Here is an 18,055-nt window from a genome sequence, read left to right on the forward strand (position 1 = left end):
TGGATAATCAAGAAAATATCACCGTGACCATAAACAAACCATTATCTATTCTTTAGGCCCCAAATGCCATTATTTATTAAGTATTAGGACAAAAGTATGGAAGAGCCAGGCGCAGTGGCTCATGCCTGTAATCCCAGCACTTTGGGAGGCTGAGGCGGGTAGATCACGAGGTCAAGAGTTCAAGACCAGCCTGCCCAGCATGGTGAAACCTCGTCTCTACTAAGAATACAAAAATTAGCCTAGTGTGGTGGTGCATGCCTATAATCCTAGCTACTCGGGAGGCTGAGGCAGGGGAATTGCTTGAACCCAGAAGGCGGAGGTTGCAGTAAGCCGAGATCACACCACTGCACTCCAGTCTGGAAGACAGAGCAAGACTGTGTGTGGGGGGGGGGGGGGCGGGGGGGGGGAGAAAACGTATAGAAGATATGCGCTCAAAGCTGAGAAAAGGTAATAAAGGGGAACTGAAACTTTTAATCTAAGGCTAAAAATGTAGAATACCACCAACTTTAACCCTCAAAGAGGATATCATCTCTTATTTCCTATGATACACTGAGAACTAATGACAAAATTGACAAAATTAAGTTTTTCCCGTGGTAAAGAATTCTGTTCTTACCTCATAAGACCATACACACTGCACCCCTGCAAACCTCCGGACACATCTTCCCACCTCCACGTCCTCATGGGTGGTGTACATCTCCCGGAGACACTTGCCAATGTGCGGCACCATTCTCCGAAGTACCTCCCGGCTCATGATCACGCCAGGCCCCCCCATGCAGAAGTTCTCACCAGGCTCGAGGGCCAGTTTTCCCATTTCTTCCGTGGTGCCCAGGCCTGTCTGCCCAAGAAAGAGGGGCTCGCTGCTATTCAAACTCCTCAGGAAATTCTCCAGACGGTCTCCTTTGATGTACACGTCATCATCTGCTCTCATAAACCATTCATACTTGTCCAAGTAGTGGTCGTGCATGTACTTGAGCATCATGAAGGACTTCTTCTGGGGCGGGTAGGAGTCATCCACACCCCGTAGTGGCACTATTGGAATTGGTATAGATGTGTCAGAACCCTCACTTGAGAAGAACTGCACTTTCCCAGGAATTGTCTTGGACCATGTTCTGGAATTAAAATAAGTATCAGTTAGAGAACAGTTTATTCCAAGCTGATTTTCAGGAATTCACATATCTGCTCATTTTGCATCGCCATGTTCAATGGAATGATAAAAAGCTACCTGGCCTGCTTGATTCCTCTTAATGAAAGGCCAGGTTACTGGGTATTGCAAAGTCTAAATTAATTTTCAAAAGAACCCCAATAAAAAATGAAGAAGTGGTAAAACTGTTCTAGGATAACTAGTTATGGTTGAAAACCAAACTGCCAGGGGACCAAGATCTGGGTATAAAGATTAATTTTGTGATACTATCAACTCCCTACCTACAAACTTCTCAGCTCTATAAAACAAAAAACAAAATCAAATGGTTCACTCAAAAAATTTTCTTTGAACCAAGCGCCAAGTATGTGCTAAGCTAAAGGGATGTGATGGTGAACAAAAACGTGGTCCCCAACTCATAGAGAGGACATAAGCTAAGAGAAGTACTTACAAAGAGCAGAGCACAGGACATGAGCTAGACCAACAGAACAGGGAGCCTTCCCCTGAAACAGGGTTAACATCAAGGAATGCAGGGCACGAAAGCGCTGTCATGAGGCGAGGAAGAAGGCTGATACAGTTTGGCTGTGTCCCCACCCAAATCTCATCTTGAATTATAGCTCCCACAATTCCCACATGTTGCGGGAGGGACCTGGAGGGAGATAAGTGAATCATGGGGGCAATTTCCCCCACACTGTTCTCATGGTCATGACTGAGTCTCAAGAGATCTCATGGTTTTACAAGGGGTTTCCCTTTTAGCTTGGCTCTCATTCTCTCTTGTCTGCCACCAAGTAAGATGTGTCTTTCACTTTCTGCCATGATTGTGAGTCCTCCTCAGCTACGTGGAACTGTGAATCCATTAAACCTCTGTTTCTTGGCCGGGCGCGGTGGCTCATGCCTGTAATCCCAGCACTTTGGGAGGCCGAGGCGGGCAGATCATGAATGAGGTCAGGAGATCAAGACCATCCTGGCTAACGTGGTGAAACCCTGTCTACTAAAAATACAAAAAAATTAGCCAGGCCGTGGTGGTGGGCGCCTATAGTCCCAGCTACTCGGGAGGCTGAGGCAGGAGAATGGTGTGAACCAGGAAGGCAGAGCGTGCAGCGAGCTGAGAGCAACAGAGCGAGACTCCGTCTCAAAAAAATAAATTTAAAACAACAACAACAGCAACAACAAAACTTCTGTTTCTTTATAAATTACCTATTTTGGGTATGTCTTTATCAGCAGTGTGAGAATGGACTAATACAGAGGCAAATGTGGCCAGGCACACTGGCTCACGCCTGTAATCCCAGCACTTTGGAAGGCTGAGGCAGGAAGATCACAAGGTCAGGAGTTCAAGACCAGCCTGGTCAACATGGTGAAACTCTGTCTCTACTAAAAAAAATACAAAGTTTAGCCAGGCATGGTGGTGAGTGCCTGTAATCCCAGCTACTCGGGAGGCTAAGGCAGGAGAATTGCTTGAACCTGGGAGGTGGAGGTTGCAGTGAGCCGAGATTGCACCACTGCACTCCAGCCTGGGCAAAAGAGCAAGACTCCATCTCAAAAAAAAAAAAAAAAAAAGTACAGAGGCAAATGTGCAGGGCCTGGCAGAGTACACTAAAGATGCAGGGCTCTATGTTGCAAGAGCCACAGGAAGCTTCTAGAGGGAATGTGGCAGAAGACAAGATTAAGGCCCACACATTTTGAACTCCCTAGGAATGGAGAAGAGGACCGAAGGAAGCCAGAGAGGACCCAGGAAGACCACTGAGTAAACTACTGCAGCAGCCCAGACCCGGGTTTCAGAGACAACAGTTGCCCATCAACAGAAGGAGGATGAGTGGTCAACTGCAAGGAAACCACATAAAGGCTGCTTCTGCTGAGCAGCTAATTTAAGGCTATCATGTCGCACTTTCCCTCACATTTTCTTCACGCTCTGTATTAAGATCTAAAGTTGTTTGGCTACAATAATTAATTTATACAGACTACTTCCAAGAAAAAGTATCATGGAGAATAAATAAAATAGTAAATTTAATCCTAAGATCAAAAAAGCACAGTTATCAAAGGACGTTCTCTCAAATATTTTTTTATTTTACCTGTTACAACTGTATTTATTATAGTGAAAAATTACTTGAAGGATCAATGAAACCCCCACACATCTTTAAGGAAAAGTCTTAGGAGAGAAATATCTGAAAAGATACACACCAAACCTCTGGGGAAGAGATACCAAGGAGGAAAATTGGGAGGAGCTGGAATGTGTGTGTGGACAAAGGTGACTTTCACTTTTTATTCTATGCATCTCTCTATCGAAGGACAATGGCGTTAAGTATCATATTACTTTTTGGAAAAAACTGTGATAAAATATACATAAAATTTATCATCTTAACCATTTCTAAATGTAAAGTTCAGCAGCATTCAGTGTTGTGAAACCATCACCACCATCCATTTCCAAAACTTTTTTCATCTTGCGAAACTGAGATTCTAAACATTTTGCTTTTGTAATTTTAAAAAGAACTCACAATGAAGTACTTGGAAAACAAATGACTGGCTTTTATTTCTCTTCCAAACCCAAATATGAGGAATACAAAACAACTTCAAATGTATCTTTCAAGTAGAGGCAAAATTTAATGGAATTCAACTTTCTGCCAATACGCCTCTCAAAAAGTGCAAGGATTAAATATATACCATTTTTCATCAAATTTAGGATGTTAACTGGAAGACGCACCATTGTTTTATCTATCAACAACAAATTAAAAAAATACTGCCAATCATAATCCCATGATGCCAGTAACTATAAAATCCATCCTAATTTCTGAGATGTCAAAATCACAGAATGGATATAAGATGGCGTTGTTAATCTTTTCGCTTAGTGCCTATGGATTTAAAATGGACCTGTATTCTTATGCCACTTAAATAACTCATTAACAAAGAACAACAATAACAACGAAGAACAACAATAACAACACAAACCAAATTCAGCTCATTCATTTCACAGTATTAACAGATACTGTACTAGGTACTGCACTTCATTTTCACAAAGGATATGCTCCTGAAGAAAAAGGATGTAGAATAAACAGAGATGTGGCAATTAATTTAAAGAAAAACCAATTCCACCTACAAAGGGACAAGTCCTTTTGCAAATGCGACAATGTGTGAATGTGTGACAAGCGATACACAGTCTTCTGATGTGGTGACATATGGAGGGGAGACAACTTCTCAGAACGCCTCCAGCCTTGAGAAGTTAGGACAAAATTGTAGTGTAATGACCCCCCATTCAAGTTGAGGAGCCCCTGATGATGCTCTCTTTATAAAGAAATGTTTTTCATTTGGCAGTCACAACAATTCTTTGAAAAGGTAAATAATTTCAGTGTTTGGCACACAATAGAGGTCAATAAATGTGTGGACTGAATACTGCCCACTAGTGTACTATAAGCGACTTAATGGTGCCACATGTGTTTACAAAAGGTCAGAAATAATTTCTATCTTGTATCTTTGAGAAATTTTCAACTTAGGAAGCCATGAAAATACTAAAACACTATAATGTTATTTGGGAGATGGGGTGGGTGAGACAATTCCTGCCTTCAAAGAACCACCTACTAAGGACGCAATCTACAGCATCATGGTCAAGAGCTGGCTCTGGAATCAGGCCATGGGGGTGAGAATCCCAGCTCCACTTTGGGTGAGTTACTCTGTGCCTCAGTTTCCTTATCTGTAAACGGTGGTTGCTGTGAGGGTTAAATGAGTTCTCTGTAAAGTGCTTAGAAGCCTGCTTGGCACTATGTAAGTATGACTTATTAGGTAAGGCAAGAGTTTGCAAATCAAATAATGCAGTGAAAGAAAAAGTAAGGAAGACAGGAAAGTGTGGGTTCAACATGGAGTAGTCAGTCTCAGGAATACACGGAACAAAGGTAATGTGGAAAATGCTTCTTATGTTTCTGGCTAAAAACCTGAGCCTCAAGCTATATACTGAAATCTTGTTTTACTATCAACTTCAGACAATGTTACAGGATAGAAGTCTAAGACTTGAAATTTCACAAGTGTTTTTGCTTTAGAACACCAGAAACTTTCCTATTAGACTGAGGATGAAACTTCATTTTAGTTTGGCCCTGCTTCCCATGTGCCCCACCAGGAAGAACACAGTGAAGGAGGCCCTAGCAGTACAACCAGCACGTACGCAATTAATGCCTCAACTGTGACTTGAAATGGTGTAATTTGCTCAAGAAGAGAAACCAATTAATTTTAAAAACAGTCTAACCTCAACCCTACGGTTTAATGGTAACTCCACCCAATTATTATCTGTTCCTTTTTAGGTAATTCAGGGAAAAACCTCATATTGTCCTTTTCTGTTCTAAATGACTGGTGGTTGGTTTTGAGGGAAATCTCTCAATGTCAAGTCTTTGTAAACCCTCCAATCTTAAGAAATTACAATCTTTTCAATTAGGGTCCTTAACTTAAATAGCTCCACAAAGTGAACGAGTTCTGGAACATAAATCGTGATTCACCACCATCCTGAGGAAGGAGGAGGGGATGCATTAATAATTTCAAATAATTGAAGGGAATGCTCCTGAAGAAGCAAGCTGTCCCCTCTTCTGCAATATCAACAGGTCCAGTTCCTTCATTTTCATAAGCAAACGTCAGCTTTGCCATCAACACATTTGTTACCAGGAGCAAAGAACTCTCACTTAATTGAAACGACAAAACGTTTGCAGAGGCCTTGCCAGAAAAAGCTCATTTTCAACGAACTGATATCCAACTCTTGCTCAAGCCCAGATAAGACAGCTGAAGCTTGAGAGTGCCAAGTGAATCTTCCATCATTCTAGGTTTCTAAATGCTATTCCTACACTGAGTTAAATCACAGTTAAGTAATTCGGCTGGACCAATATTAGCTTAGCTAAGGAATGCCTTTGCTGGTTAGGACTTAACCCATTTATGCCGGAGGTTGCGATTTTTTGGTGTGTGGAAAAAATCAGACCTTGATGATGACCTTGAGCAGGATAATAAATAACTCCCACAAGCTTAGTGTTCCAATAATGGAACTCTAGGCATAAAATGGGTTAATATTGGTCTCCATTTCTATTCAGTGTTGTTTTAAGAAAAGCTACATAAAACATACCTCTGTACAAAGTTGCATCTATAGCATGACTCTTGTGCTCGGTAAATATTCATAATATATGGGTAAGTTTAAAAAGCAGGCAACAGTATATACTTGTGATGTGGCTTACCAAGGGAACAAAAGTACATATAAAAAATAAAATAACGTACAACTCCACCCCCAAAGTATTCACCGTGGTTATTCTTGGATGGGAAAACCAGAAAGGATTTAATAGTCTTTTTTTTTTTTTTTTTTTTCCTGAGACGGAGTCTGGCCCTGTTGCCCAGGCTGGAGTGCAATGGCGTGATCTCACTGCAACCTCTGCCTCCCGGGTTCAAACGATTCTCCTGCCTCAGCCTCCCGAGTAGCTGGGATTACAGGCACCTGCCACCACGCCCAGCTAATTTTTATACTTTTAGTCAAGACGAGGTTTTACCATGTTGGTCGGGCTGGTCTCGAACTCCTGACCTCGTGATCCGCCCACCTCGGCCTCCCAAAGTGCTGGGATTACTGGCGGGAGCCAAAGTGCCCGACCAATAGTCTTTTGTATGTTTTCTAAATTTTCTAAGTTTTCTGCAACAGGTATATTTAGAGTTAGAAAAAAAAGTTTTAACTGGGCAAAAGCTTTCAGGCTAACAAGCAACCAAAGAAATCAAAACATGTAACAACAGAGAATTTTTACTTTTGTAATAAAACATTTTTTTATCCAACAAGAAAAACTGAAAGAAAAATGGAGTAAGATTGAGTTGTTTCAATTGTGATTTTTAAACTTTAATAGTTATTCTACTATTTGCCATTAAAAAGGTGGGGAGATTTTCCGTGAGTTCCCCAAAATTACTATTATATGTGCTGTCTGATGGTTACACAGCAGTAAGTGTGAAAGGACTCATGATAAAATCATCTTGGAAGTTAAAGGGAGGATATGGGTTTTTCTCTTTGTAGAACTGATGGATAATAGGAATTAAGTGTATATACAGCTGTTCCTTAGTATCCAAGAGAGTGAATGATCCCAGGACCCCAAAATCCACAGATGCTCAAGTCCCTGATATAAAATGGTGCAGTATTTGCTTAAACCTTCACATATCCTCCTGTATACTTTAAAGCATCTCTAGATTACTTATAATACCTGATACAATGTAAATGCTATGTAAATAGTTGTTATACTACATTGTATTTATTTGTATTATTTTTATTATTGTGTTATTTTTTATTGGTTTTCCCCCCAAATATTTTCAATCCATGGATGGTGGAATCCACAGGAGTAGCAGATAGCAGGGCCAGCTGTATTTACAGTCTCCCCTGTTACAGAAGGGATTTAAGACAACTTAACCAAAATGCATACAGGATGAGAAAAATCAGCAAGAAAATGAGACCAAAGAAAAGTAAGAGTAGGAAACCCTTAAGCAAGGAACAAAACGCAAATCCTGGTTGGGGCTGCCCTGCCCCGGCAAACCCTGAATCAGTGAGAGCACTCTCAGGAGTCACCACTTCAACTGCAAAGTGCTGTGCTGAGACCTATCTGCCATCATGTGACCGACGGATTTACTAGTGGTGGGCCCAAATTCAGCTACAAACTTTCTAGCAGGCAACCATGGGAAGTCACAAGACCGTGTCCTACTGTTCAGGGTTAAGTGTAAAAACTATTTCAGATACTAAGGCCTGAGGGAAACTTCTCCCTAGGTCAATGACGGAGGTATCCTTACAGGAAGCACAGGGTGATGGAGCAGCAGTCCAAGTTTATCCTCCCAAAAAAGTACATGGAGGGCACTAATCTATGCTGCCAGTGAGAGCCATGGCCTTGAGAAAAGGCAGAGGCCTTTCAAGGCTACCAAGTGATGCCACGGGGCTCTCCTCGGCTGGAAGGAATCCCCTCTGGCAAGATGTTGCAAACACTGTTCAGTCCCTCATCTCCGTCTTCTGCCTTGGTCCCAAAAGCTCTGCAGCAAATGCATTCAGTTGCAGTTTCCCACTTCTGTGCATGTGGTTTCCGGGTATGTGGTTTCCTCTTTCAAAACCTTTAACCGTCTCATCGTGCACGTCCTTATGACCTGTCCAATCTCAAATTCTTTTTGAAAGGAAACGGGAAAATATAACAGAGGTTGTGAATGGTTGGAAAATTATTTTAAAAGAAAAATCAAATTATACTCTTTACTGTCCATCCTAAACAATAGACTTCAGGGGAAAGCAAGCAGTAAAGAGCCCTTTTTCTTCTTAATTAAGCTGTTGGCAGGGTGGATTACAGCTTCCCACTTCAACAATGGCCTGGGCACAAGCCCAGAGGGCATTCTAAGGTATTAAAGGCTAAGAGGAGCCTGCCCTGTGAGCCCAGGTTCACAGCAAACAATGGGAACAGAGACCACAAATAGGACACTTTTGAAACATAAGAATTAAAATTTGGAGTGTAAATGACAGAAGGCAAATTCTGATCTCTCGAGACATTTCCAAAGCTTCAAAGTTTTGGAGAGCTACTTTATATAATTTGCATATCACTGCTGTACCCTTAAAAGTATAAATATACAACTAATACTTAATGATCCACATGAACCAAAAATCAGTATTGTTTAATGCAAACAACTAAACCACACTGAACTTATTCTGGCCGACCACTTTGCAAATCACCGTCTTCCTGGACTGAGGCACTACCCTGTATGAAGCCCACCTAACAAGTCACTAGCCACCCTGGCTCTAGAGCCTCCACAGGCCAATCCACTGGCTTTTCCATCCCACACATGTCTCCCAGGTGATCACCTACATCACTTTCCCACTCTCATGGACACTGTTAAGGGTGGGCAAACAGTCATCGTGGATAAGGAGACCAGCCTTACACATACTTCAACCACTTTCAGACCCACTCTCAGTGTGCATGGCTTGGCGATTTGAAAACCTGGACAAAACCTGCCGGTTAAGGACACCTTTGCAGTGCTTGGGCTGGATTTAACTGAAGGCCAGAAAACTTGATTCCAACATTAGCTTCTGAGGCCACATTCTGAGTCTGGATCCATGTGCTACTCTAAATTCTGCCCAATTATCTGTGGACACTACCATCAGAAACACGCTGAGCAAAGTGTAACAGCCTTTGCACCTATGGTCCACCTAGAAAACCACAACTTCAATGGCCTCAACACCTACCTGTCAATAATCCTCAGGTTTTTGGTTTACAAGCACCAACCTGACACCAAATCAGAGCAGACTGTACCTTATTTTTAATAATCCAGAAAATGTATTTGTCTACAGAATAAATGCTGTAGCTATAAATGCTTCAGAGATGACATTGAATTCAGGTGAGAAGATGGACTGCTTTTATACTTGTAAACTGTAACTAGGTTTTCTTGTTCACCCAATGCCATCCAGAACCAGAAGCCAAAAAGGCATCAACAACAGGTGGAAGCACTTAGGATTTACATTAAGATACAAAAGCTGGGGCCCCTGCATTGAAAATGCTGCCACCAGATCCTCCCTAGTATCACCTGGAAGTATGAAGTTACAGTAACTGAGGAAAACAGTCGTTACACTAACCAAGTAAATGTGTGCTAAAATAACTCTGTCACTTCAGGACAGAATTAATGGTAACTGACTGAAACAAGAATGGGCTGTAGCTCTGTGCCTAGCAGACCTCCAGGCCAACAGCCTAACGTGCTCAAAATGGAATGCACAGTTTCTCTTAGAGCTGGCATCTTTTTGTGGTTTTACTGTAGCTTTATTACAAAATAACTGCTTACTGTAGAAAAACTAGAATATGTAGAAAAGTGCTAAAAAGAATATAAAAGATCATTTGGCATCACAGTGAGTACATCCTTTTATGTGTCCTTTTCTATGCTACACATACACTTTTGTTTTACTTTAAACACAAAGGGACTTGTACTGACCATACTGTTTTACAGCTTACTTTCACTTAAGTATATTCTGAACCTCTCTTCATGTTAATAACAATATTTCAGCCACACCATCTTTACTTGTCAGAGATGCAGACCACAGTATGGATGAATCAGTTAAGTCAATTTTGGTTCTTATCTCCTAAAGCAGGACACCTAAGATACCTGAAATTTCCACTTCATATGTACACCTTTAAGCACACCTTTAAAACTTCTTTGGAAAAAATTCTAGAGGAATTGCTAGACCTCAAGAGAGCTGCATTTTAGACTTCTAGATAAATGCTACCCAAGCGCCCCTCAACAGGTACCGGTCCTGTCCAACTCTAGCTAGGTACCAGTACTTGATGAACTCCAGCCACCCTCTGCAGTGGCGACACCGCTGGGCTGATCTTCCAAAATACACATCCCATCAGGCTACTGTCCTGCTGAAAAGTCACCAACAGCTCTGGACACCAACCACACGAAGCCCAAATTCCTAAGCCTGGCGCGCAGACTTTCCCTCCACGTCCCTGCCCACCACTCTTACCACCCACAGCCTACACCCAGCCCCAAGCAGCTGGTCTTTCCCATCGCTCCTTCACTAATTCCTGCCATTTCATGTTGTAGGAAACCTGTAGTTGTCTCTGCCTCAAAAACACCTCTTCATCTTCCAAGACTCAGCTAGTGGGTAAAAAAAGGGTAGGAGTGTGGGTGAGACATTTCTTCATCCATTCACCCACTGGGTGTAAGCCTTTCTTCTGTTCCCCCACAGCCCACAGTGACTAGTTCAGGCACCTTGACAGCCCTCTAACCAATACCGTCGCTCGTTTCCTTCTGAGACTATGAACTCTGCAGAGACTAGGGCCCTGTATTAGCAATCTACTTTTAATAAACAGCAGCTTAGTTAATGGACAGACGACAGTGAAGCTGCCAATGCAATGAAAACAGTCATGCACAATCCCCTATTGACAGCCATAGCTATCCCTGGAATATTCTGTTTGAGGGCATCAAGATCTTGAACCATGACATAAAAAACTACACTCATTTTCAGGGCCACACTGTTCACTAGTCTCCTACAGGAAATTCATAATCTGAAATGACTTGGCGTGCCAAAAGTTCACTTACAGGTTGATTATTTGGATTTTATATGGAAAAGCTTTCTGTATAAATGTTTGCCAAGTTGAATTCTATCTAAGAGAGTGAGCTTAGCTCAAGAAATAAGGAAAAGAATTCAGATTTATAAAGTAGGAGGATCTCATTAAGGTTGGTAAAGAACAGTCCGCCTTCATCTAAAGCATTGGGAAGAGATCATTAACTGATAACAGTATCTTGAAATAAGATTCCTATATCTCAAGGTAATGCTTCTCAAACTTTCTTCCCACAGTCCCCTACAGACTGACGCTAATCTTTAATGCTGCCCTTGTTCAATTTTGGTGCAAAGAAAGGAAACCATCCACCTCTTTCTTCTGACAACATAAAAAAAGAACAAAACTATTCGCCATCTTCAGCCCAGAGAGGGTAAGAACCAAAACAAACAAAAGGTGTTGGATTAGCTCAAGGTTCTGGGCATAAAAATGGACAAATAAGCAAAATACGTGTGGCTTTTTCTTTTTATCAAAACGTTGATTAAAAAAAATTTAAATAGCATGAAAACTCTCTCAGCAAGAAAAGGTAAGTGTAGCCAAGAAATGTTTGAAGCAGATGAATAACAAAGGAGAACTTGTCCACCGGATATTAAAATATTATTCAACCTCCAATAATTTCAATGGGTGGTACTGGCACAAGAACAGACAGAAAGATCAATGGAACAAAACATGAAGTCCAGAAACATACCCAAGAATTCTGAGTATGATGAAGATGGCATTTCAAATTGGTAGGGAAATGAAAACTTAGTCAACGGTACGTGGTGCTGCGACCACGTACTATTTGGGGAAAAAATAAAGTTGAGATGATTTCTACCCTTTCCAGAATTAGGAAGGAAACGTTACCTTTAAAAATCTCTCCAGGGCAGTAACTGTGAACCTGGGGTAGGGGAAACTAAAATCAAAACGGCAAAGACATAGACTGAACTACATAAACACTTCCCTTCCATATGTCACACAACACAACTAAGAAGAAAATTTTTAAATATGGGAAAAATACGAATTGCAGCTAGTAATGCAAGACACAAGAAACCCAGAGGTTCTGACAAGCTGTCCTTAATTCGCATAATAAATGACTTCAGAGAAATTACAGTACCATTTTAAAGCGAAATTACCTAGAATACGAATAATTTGCAGATGAGTCAAAATAAATTATTTGTGTTAATTTACAGAACCCCAGCTACCCACCTCCTCTTCCTGCATAAACCCTCCAGTGGCTTTCTAATTCATTTAGAATGACTGGACACTAGCGAGCCCCTTCCCTTTCTTTTATTGGCCTTCTTGGTGTTCCTTTCCAAGCCGGTCCCTGCCTTGGGACTTCCCAGCACTTCCTTGGCCTTGATGCTCATCATTGATATTCACACAACTGGCTCTTCACGATCAGATCTCAGCCCAAATGCCACTCTCTCCAAACTCTTCCCCGATCACCTAACACAGAGAGGACACACGTGCCCTGCCCCAACCCTGTTCTGTTTTCTCTACAGCATCCATCGCTAGCAGAAACCCTCTTTTTAGTGTTGTCCCTCTGACTAAAGAACACGAGAGCAAGCCATGTATCGTAGTCTCCCCCAGGACTCAGGGTCTGGGCCCAGAGGGGCCATGCATGCATGTGCTTTACAAAGAAATGGATCCTAAGTAATGAATCAGGATCACTCCTATGAACTTAACAGCTACGGTGTCACTCAGGGCCTCCAAAGGTCAGTCTGGCTGGTTTCTCACCTGCTACATTTTGAGTTTTGTCTTGCCTGCTGTGAAAAATCTGTTTCTTGCCTGCTGTCAGCTGTCACTGCCCTGCTATATCTTGGTGGCCCCCATCCACCCCTCAAGCAGATGGTAGGTCTAGAAAGTAAAAATGTGTAATGATGGAGACGTTCTATCATCAAAGTGCAGTGCCTTTAGTGTGGACGGGCATATCTCCTTGGATTTTCAAAAGCTTTTTTAGCCCCTTTCTGGATGTCAGACAGTTGTTGGAAAGAAGTGGTTGCTAGCTACTAGTCCCTAGACCTAAATTCTGACATTTTCAGTATTCTACACCAAAGTATCATCTTACTGAAATTGCTGGCATCTCCTTCATCCATAAGCCAAACAACAGTTGCTTTTGTTTTTTTAAAAAACAAAACTAGAGTTTTCTCTAAGATAAAGAATGAATTTACCTTTCAGGAGAAATGTAAAACTCAGCACATCGATTTCCAAACTAGAGTTCTATCTTGTGCTAGAAGAATCAAGCTTACTTTTATACTGAACTGTGCATGCAATTTCCAATTTAAGAGCTCAGTGCAGACTTTTGGCCTGGGCTGCAGAGTACAGTAAAACTGTAATCATATGTTATACCCTATAACCTCCATCCCAATTGAGGCCTTCCCCAAAAGTTTCTTAACTTTTAGCCTTAAGGCTAAAATCGTCTTGTGCCAACTCCTGCAGTCAGTCTAAACACAGTGTTGGCAGGCAAGAGGAAAAGGACCCTAACTGGCAGGGCAGGTCCACCTCCAGGCTCCAGGTACTCTGACTTCTTAAGATCTGGGAGATAAAAGGAAATTTATGTGAGAAAGCTGGAGTGACACTACCTCCTGGTAGGCGTTTTCCTGTCTCAGAAAGGCAGAGGTGTCACAATGAAGGGAGAACCCGGCCTGGGGGCAAACTGTGTTTCTGCTTCCCCTAACTACCTGAAAAAAACAAACAAACAAAAAAAAACAAACCAAAAAATACAAATTAAATCTTACATCCAGAAAAAGATGAGGGAGGAGATGTGGAAAGGAGGCCAAAAGTAAGAGTAGCTGAGTTTGGGAAACCATCTCCAAGTGTGAAACAGTAGTTCTAGTTTGCATTACCTTTCTTTTTTGGAGACAGTCTCGCTCTGTCCCCTAGGCTGGAGGGCAGTGGCGCAATGTCGGCTCACAGCAAGGTCTGCCTCCCAGGTTTACGCTATTCTCCTGCCTCAGCTTCCCCAGTAGCTGGGATTACAGGCGCCTCCCACCAAGCCCGGCTAATTTTTTTTTTTTTTTTTTTTTTTTTTTTGCATTTTTAGTAGAGACGGGTTTCACCGTGTTAGTGTTAGCCAGGATGGTATCTATCTCCTGACCTCGTGATCCGCCCGCCTCAGCCTCCCAAAGTGCTGGGATTACAGGCGTGAGCCGCCCCGCCCAGCCTGCATTACATTTTCTGAGTATTGCTGGTGCATTAGGCCCCCCATTGATTTGAATATATTCATACTACAAACATGAAAATGCATTTGCTCAGGGGCATGGGGGAGATAAGGGAGTCACCTAATTTACTATTTGTACTAACTAGTTTGGTAACTGTCCCCAAAATTGTTATTTCACATGGTCTATCACCACACTAGAGTCATGCGGATTTACTTTCAAAACCATGCTGTAAATAATTTACGCGGCTCATCCTTGATTTCTGATGCGGCTGTTTCTCCGGTCAAAAAAAATCCCATAAAACCTCAGGTAATGCAAGGTAGATCTAGGAGAGAATTCTGATCAGTTGGTTCCTAAATCGCTGCATTGGCCCATGTATTTCTATCTATCTATCGATAGATGGATACATAGATTTTTTTTTTTTTTTTTTGAGATGGAGTCTCGCTCTGTAGCCCAGGTTGGAGTGCAGTGGCATGATCTTGGCTCATTGCAACCTCCGCCTCCTGGGTTCAAGCGATTCTCCTGCCTCAGCCTCCAGAGTGGCTGGGACTACAGGCGCAGGCCACCATGCCTGGCTAATTTTTGTATTTTGAGTAGAGACGGGGTTTCACGATATTGGTCAGGCTGGTGTCAAACTCCTGACCTCGGGTGATCCGCCCGCCTCGGCCTTCCAAAGTGCTAGGATTACAAGCGTGAGCCACAGCGCCCGGCCTGCATTAGTCTGTTTTTACACTACCTGCATTCTAAGCTTTTCAGCCACTCAGGACCCTTCCTGGCGGAATGTGGGCTCTGGACTTAAGCAGGACCCTAAAGGAAATGTGCAGGAATGGGGATCAAGCCATTCAAGGGGCAGTCACTGAAGACCGCTTTCACCTTCTTTCTCAGTCCTTTACTTCCTCCCTTAAAGGCAAGGGGGACCATATATGCTTTTCCCCTCACAATATATAATGCTTGAAAAATCTGACCAAGACTGCATTTAAAAACTGAAGTGTAAAGGTACTGGTTATAAGAACAAACAGCAACCAGCTTAGCCTGGCTCAGCACTGGCTGCTCTGAAATTTCATTCCCAGACCATTCAAGGCTCTAAAACCACTCCCCACATTGGTTTGTTCTGTGGCTGAATAAGACCCAAACTTTATCCATACGGTGTTTCTATACTTCATACATACAGGGTTTCAATCAAATTCCTTTACTGAGTCTACAACCCTCTCCAAGTTCAAATTCACTCCAATACAAATCTGATTCTAACTATGCCAGCCATTCCAAAATCATCTCCCTTCTAAAGACTACATTGGCTAATCCCTTTGTTAAACCTGGACACGATTCCAGCTGCTTTTATGACTCATTTGGCCAACTAGAGCCCAGTTACTGGATAACATGCATACACCACTAAGCTGAACTAATTACCACCAGAATGCAGTTTTCCACTGTATCTACCAACGGCCAAGAACTGCTTTTCTCCAAGGTTCTCTCCCTCTTTACTCAACAGACTGGAGTGGTCCAGTGTGCTGCGGGCATTCTCTTTCATTTATAGGAGTGCCTCCAACTGCGAAATGTGAGAGTATGATATGGAAAGGTTCTAGAACTAGATTAATGTACACGGGCTCTAGTTTTACAAAGACAAAGGTGCACATTTTAGAGAATCCAGTAACAGCCCTAATTGCCTCCACTATCAGGTACTGTGCTATGAGTTTTCCAACATCATGAGGGAGACCCGATATGTCGGGACCTTTTAACGAGAGGCTTCGATTTGTAAAGGCTAAAGTGCCTTAATCAGGGTGAGAGGCACACCCAGTGAGGCCACACTAGTCTATTTGACCCCAAAGGCCATGTTCTTGAGCGCTGCGCTCACTATTCCGCCTCTGATCTTTTCTCCCTCGGCCCGGCATCTCCCAAGAGGCAAGCCGATCCCACCGGAAGGCCAGGAAGGGCCTAGGAAGCGGGCGAACGCGAGAGCCAGGAGAGGACCCGGGATGCCAGCCGACAGGATGCCGGACGCAGGGGGCGGTGCCCGGGAAGCAGGGGCTCACCTGTAGGCGGCCACGGCGCGGGTCTGCAGGTATTTCTGGGCGGTCATGACTCCCACGAAGAGAAAGTTCCTGTCGCGCGGGCCGCCATCTGGGTCCGAGCCGGGCGACCAGAGCTGCGCCCCGCGCGCATCGCCGCGCGCCCCGCCGGCCTGGGAAGCCGCCGCCTGCCCGGACCGGCAGCCCTCGGGGCTGGCGCGGCGCCGTGGGCCCGCTCGCTTCAGCTCGGAAGCACGGGGCAGGACAAGCCGCGAGGCCAGCACGAAGCCCAGGACGAGCCCGAGCAGCACGCTGAGCCAGGCGCGCCGGCCGCGCGCGGCCATGCCCGCGCCGCTCCGCCCGCCGGGCCGCCGCCGCCGCAGGCTCCGCGCGCCCTCAGCCCGCCGCCCCCGCCCGCGGAGGCCAGCCCGCCCTAGCGCCGCGAGGCCCGGCCCGGGCAGCGCCGCGGCCGCCGCGGGCCCGCCGCGCCCATCGCGGCCCCCGAGCAGCCCGCAGGCCCCGCGCCGGCGCTTTGTTCCGCACGCCCGCCCCCGCCGCCGCTGCCTGCGCCTTTAAGAAGGGACCATGCCCGGCGCGCGCTGGCGGCGGCTCGGGCGCGAGGCGGCGGCGGCTCCTCCTGCTCGCGCGCGGGGGCACGGGGCCGGCACGACGGCGACGGCAGCGGCAGCCAAGTCCGGGCCCCCGTTTCGCCCCGCCCGCGTCCCCCGGCTGGCTCGGCTCGGTTCGCACGGCGCCTGCCCCCGTCCTCTTCGTGGCCGGCACCGCCGCCGCAGCTACACATCCTCCGGCTTAGCTCGCCATTGCCACAGGAGCCCCTCACGTCACGCACAGCGCGTTATGAAGTGGCCCCGCCGGCGGCGAGCCGTGGCCCCTCTCGGGATCCGTCCGCGCCGCGCGATTGGCGCAAAAGTGAATGAGGGGCGGTTCACGTGGCCAAAGTTTGACCAAAAAAAAAAAAAAAAAAAAAAAAAAAAAGCCCTCTTGGGCGCCCCGCCTGCGCGGTCTGCTACGGGAGCTGGCGGCCGGAGGGGGCGTGGGCTCCGGCCCGGCGCCCGCGGGGCCGGAGCTGCCCGCTATCCGCGCCCAGAACCCGGCGCAAGGGCGTCCCCGCGGGGGCGGCCGGTTCCTGTACCGCGGCGCCGGGGCGCGAATCTCAGGAGCCAGCCTTGCAGCGGGGGCTTCTCGGCCCCCAGACTCCACGCTGCGCACGTTCGTCCCGCACAGACCGTCCTCGCTGCACCCTACGGCCACACCCTTCCTGCCGCGGGGCCGGCCTCCCGCTCCCGGCCCCGCGCTCCCGACCACACTGCAGCTTTGTCCGCAGTCCCGCGGCCGCTGCCGCACGCAGGGAACGGCCGTCCCGGAGCCCTGGGGACGTGTGCGCCTGCGAGTGGACCGTGAATTCAGTTACCTTCTTCCCTGTCGCTAGTTTCTACGCTAAATAAGAAGAAAAAAAAAAAGCCATCTTTAAGGTCCACGTTTCTCATACAGTACTAGCATTTAATGGATGTTGAAGACATGGAAAATGATGTTAATGCCCTGGATGGTAAACCCTACTTTTATTTACATACTGTGTGGGCAGATAGCCGGCTAGTACCCCCAGCCTGGGACTTCGTCAGTATTTTAATATGGCCTGTCTGTAAAAGTGCCGTTGATTTCTAAATACGGATTTTGAGTCCCAGATCCTCTACC

The 18,055-nt window shown here is 45.2% G+C and overlaps 1 protein-coding gene across 1 annotated transcript in view; it reads right to left on the reverse strand.

Moving 5' to 3' along the window:
- CHSY1 (chondroitin sulfate synthase 1) overlaps positions 1-16,889 on the reverse strand; it is a 75,490-nt gene extending 58,601 nt beyond the window's left edge. The window contains exons 1-2 of the mRNA XM_015453468.4: positions 16,367-16,889; positions 614-1,109 (exon numbers count right to left, since the gene is read on the reverse strand). Coding sequence (XP_015308954.2) covers positions 614-1,109; positions 16,367-16,686 — 816 coding nt within the window. The 5' untranslated portion in view covers positions 16,687-16,889. The remainder of the gene's footprint in view (positions 1-613; positions 1,110-16,366) is intronic.
- Between the last annotated feature and the right edge of the window lie 1,166 nt (positions 16,890-18,055).

This window comes from Macaca fascicularis, chromosome 7 (assembly GCF_037993035.2).
Source record: "Macaca fascicularis isolate 582-1 chromosome 7, T2T-MFA8v1.1".
Classification (NCBI taxonomy): domain Eukaryota; kingdom Metazoa; phylum Chordata; class Mammalia; order Primates; family Cercopithecidae; genus Macaca; species Macaca fascicularis.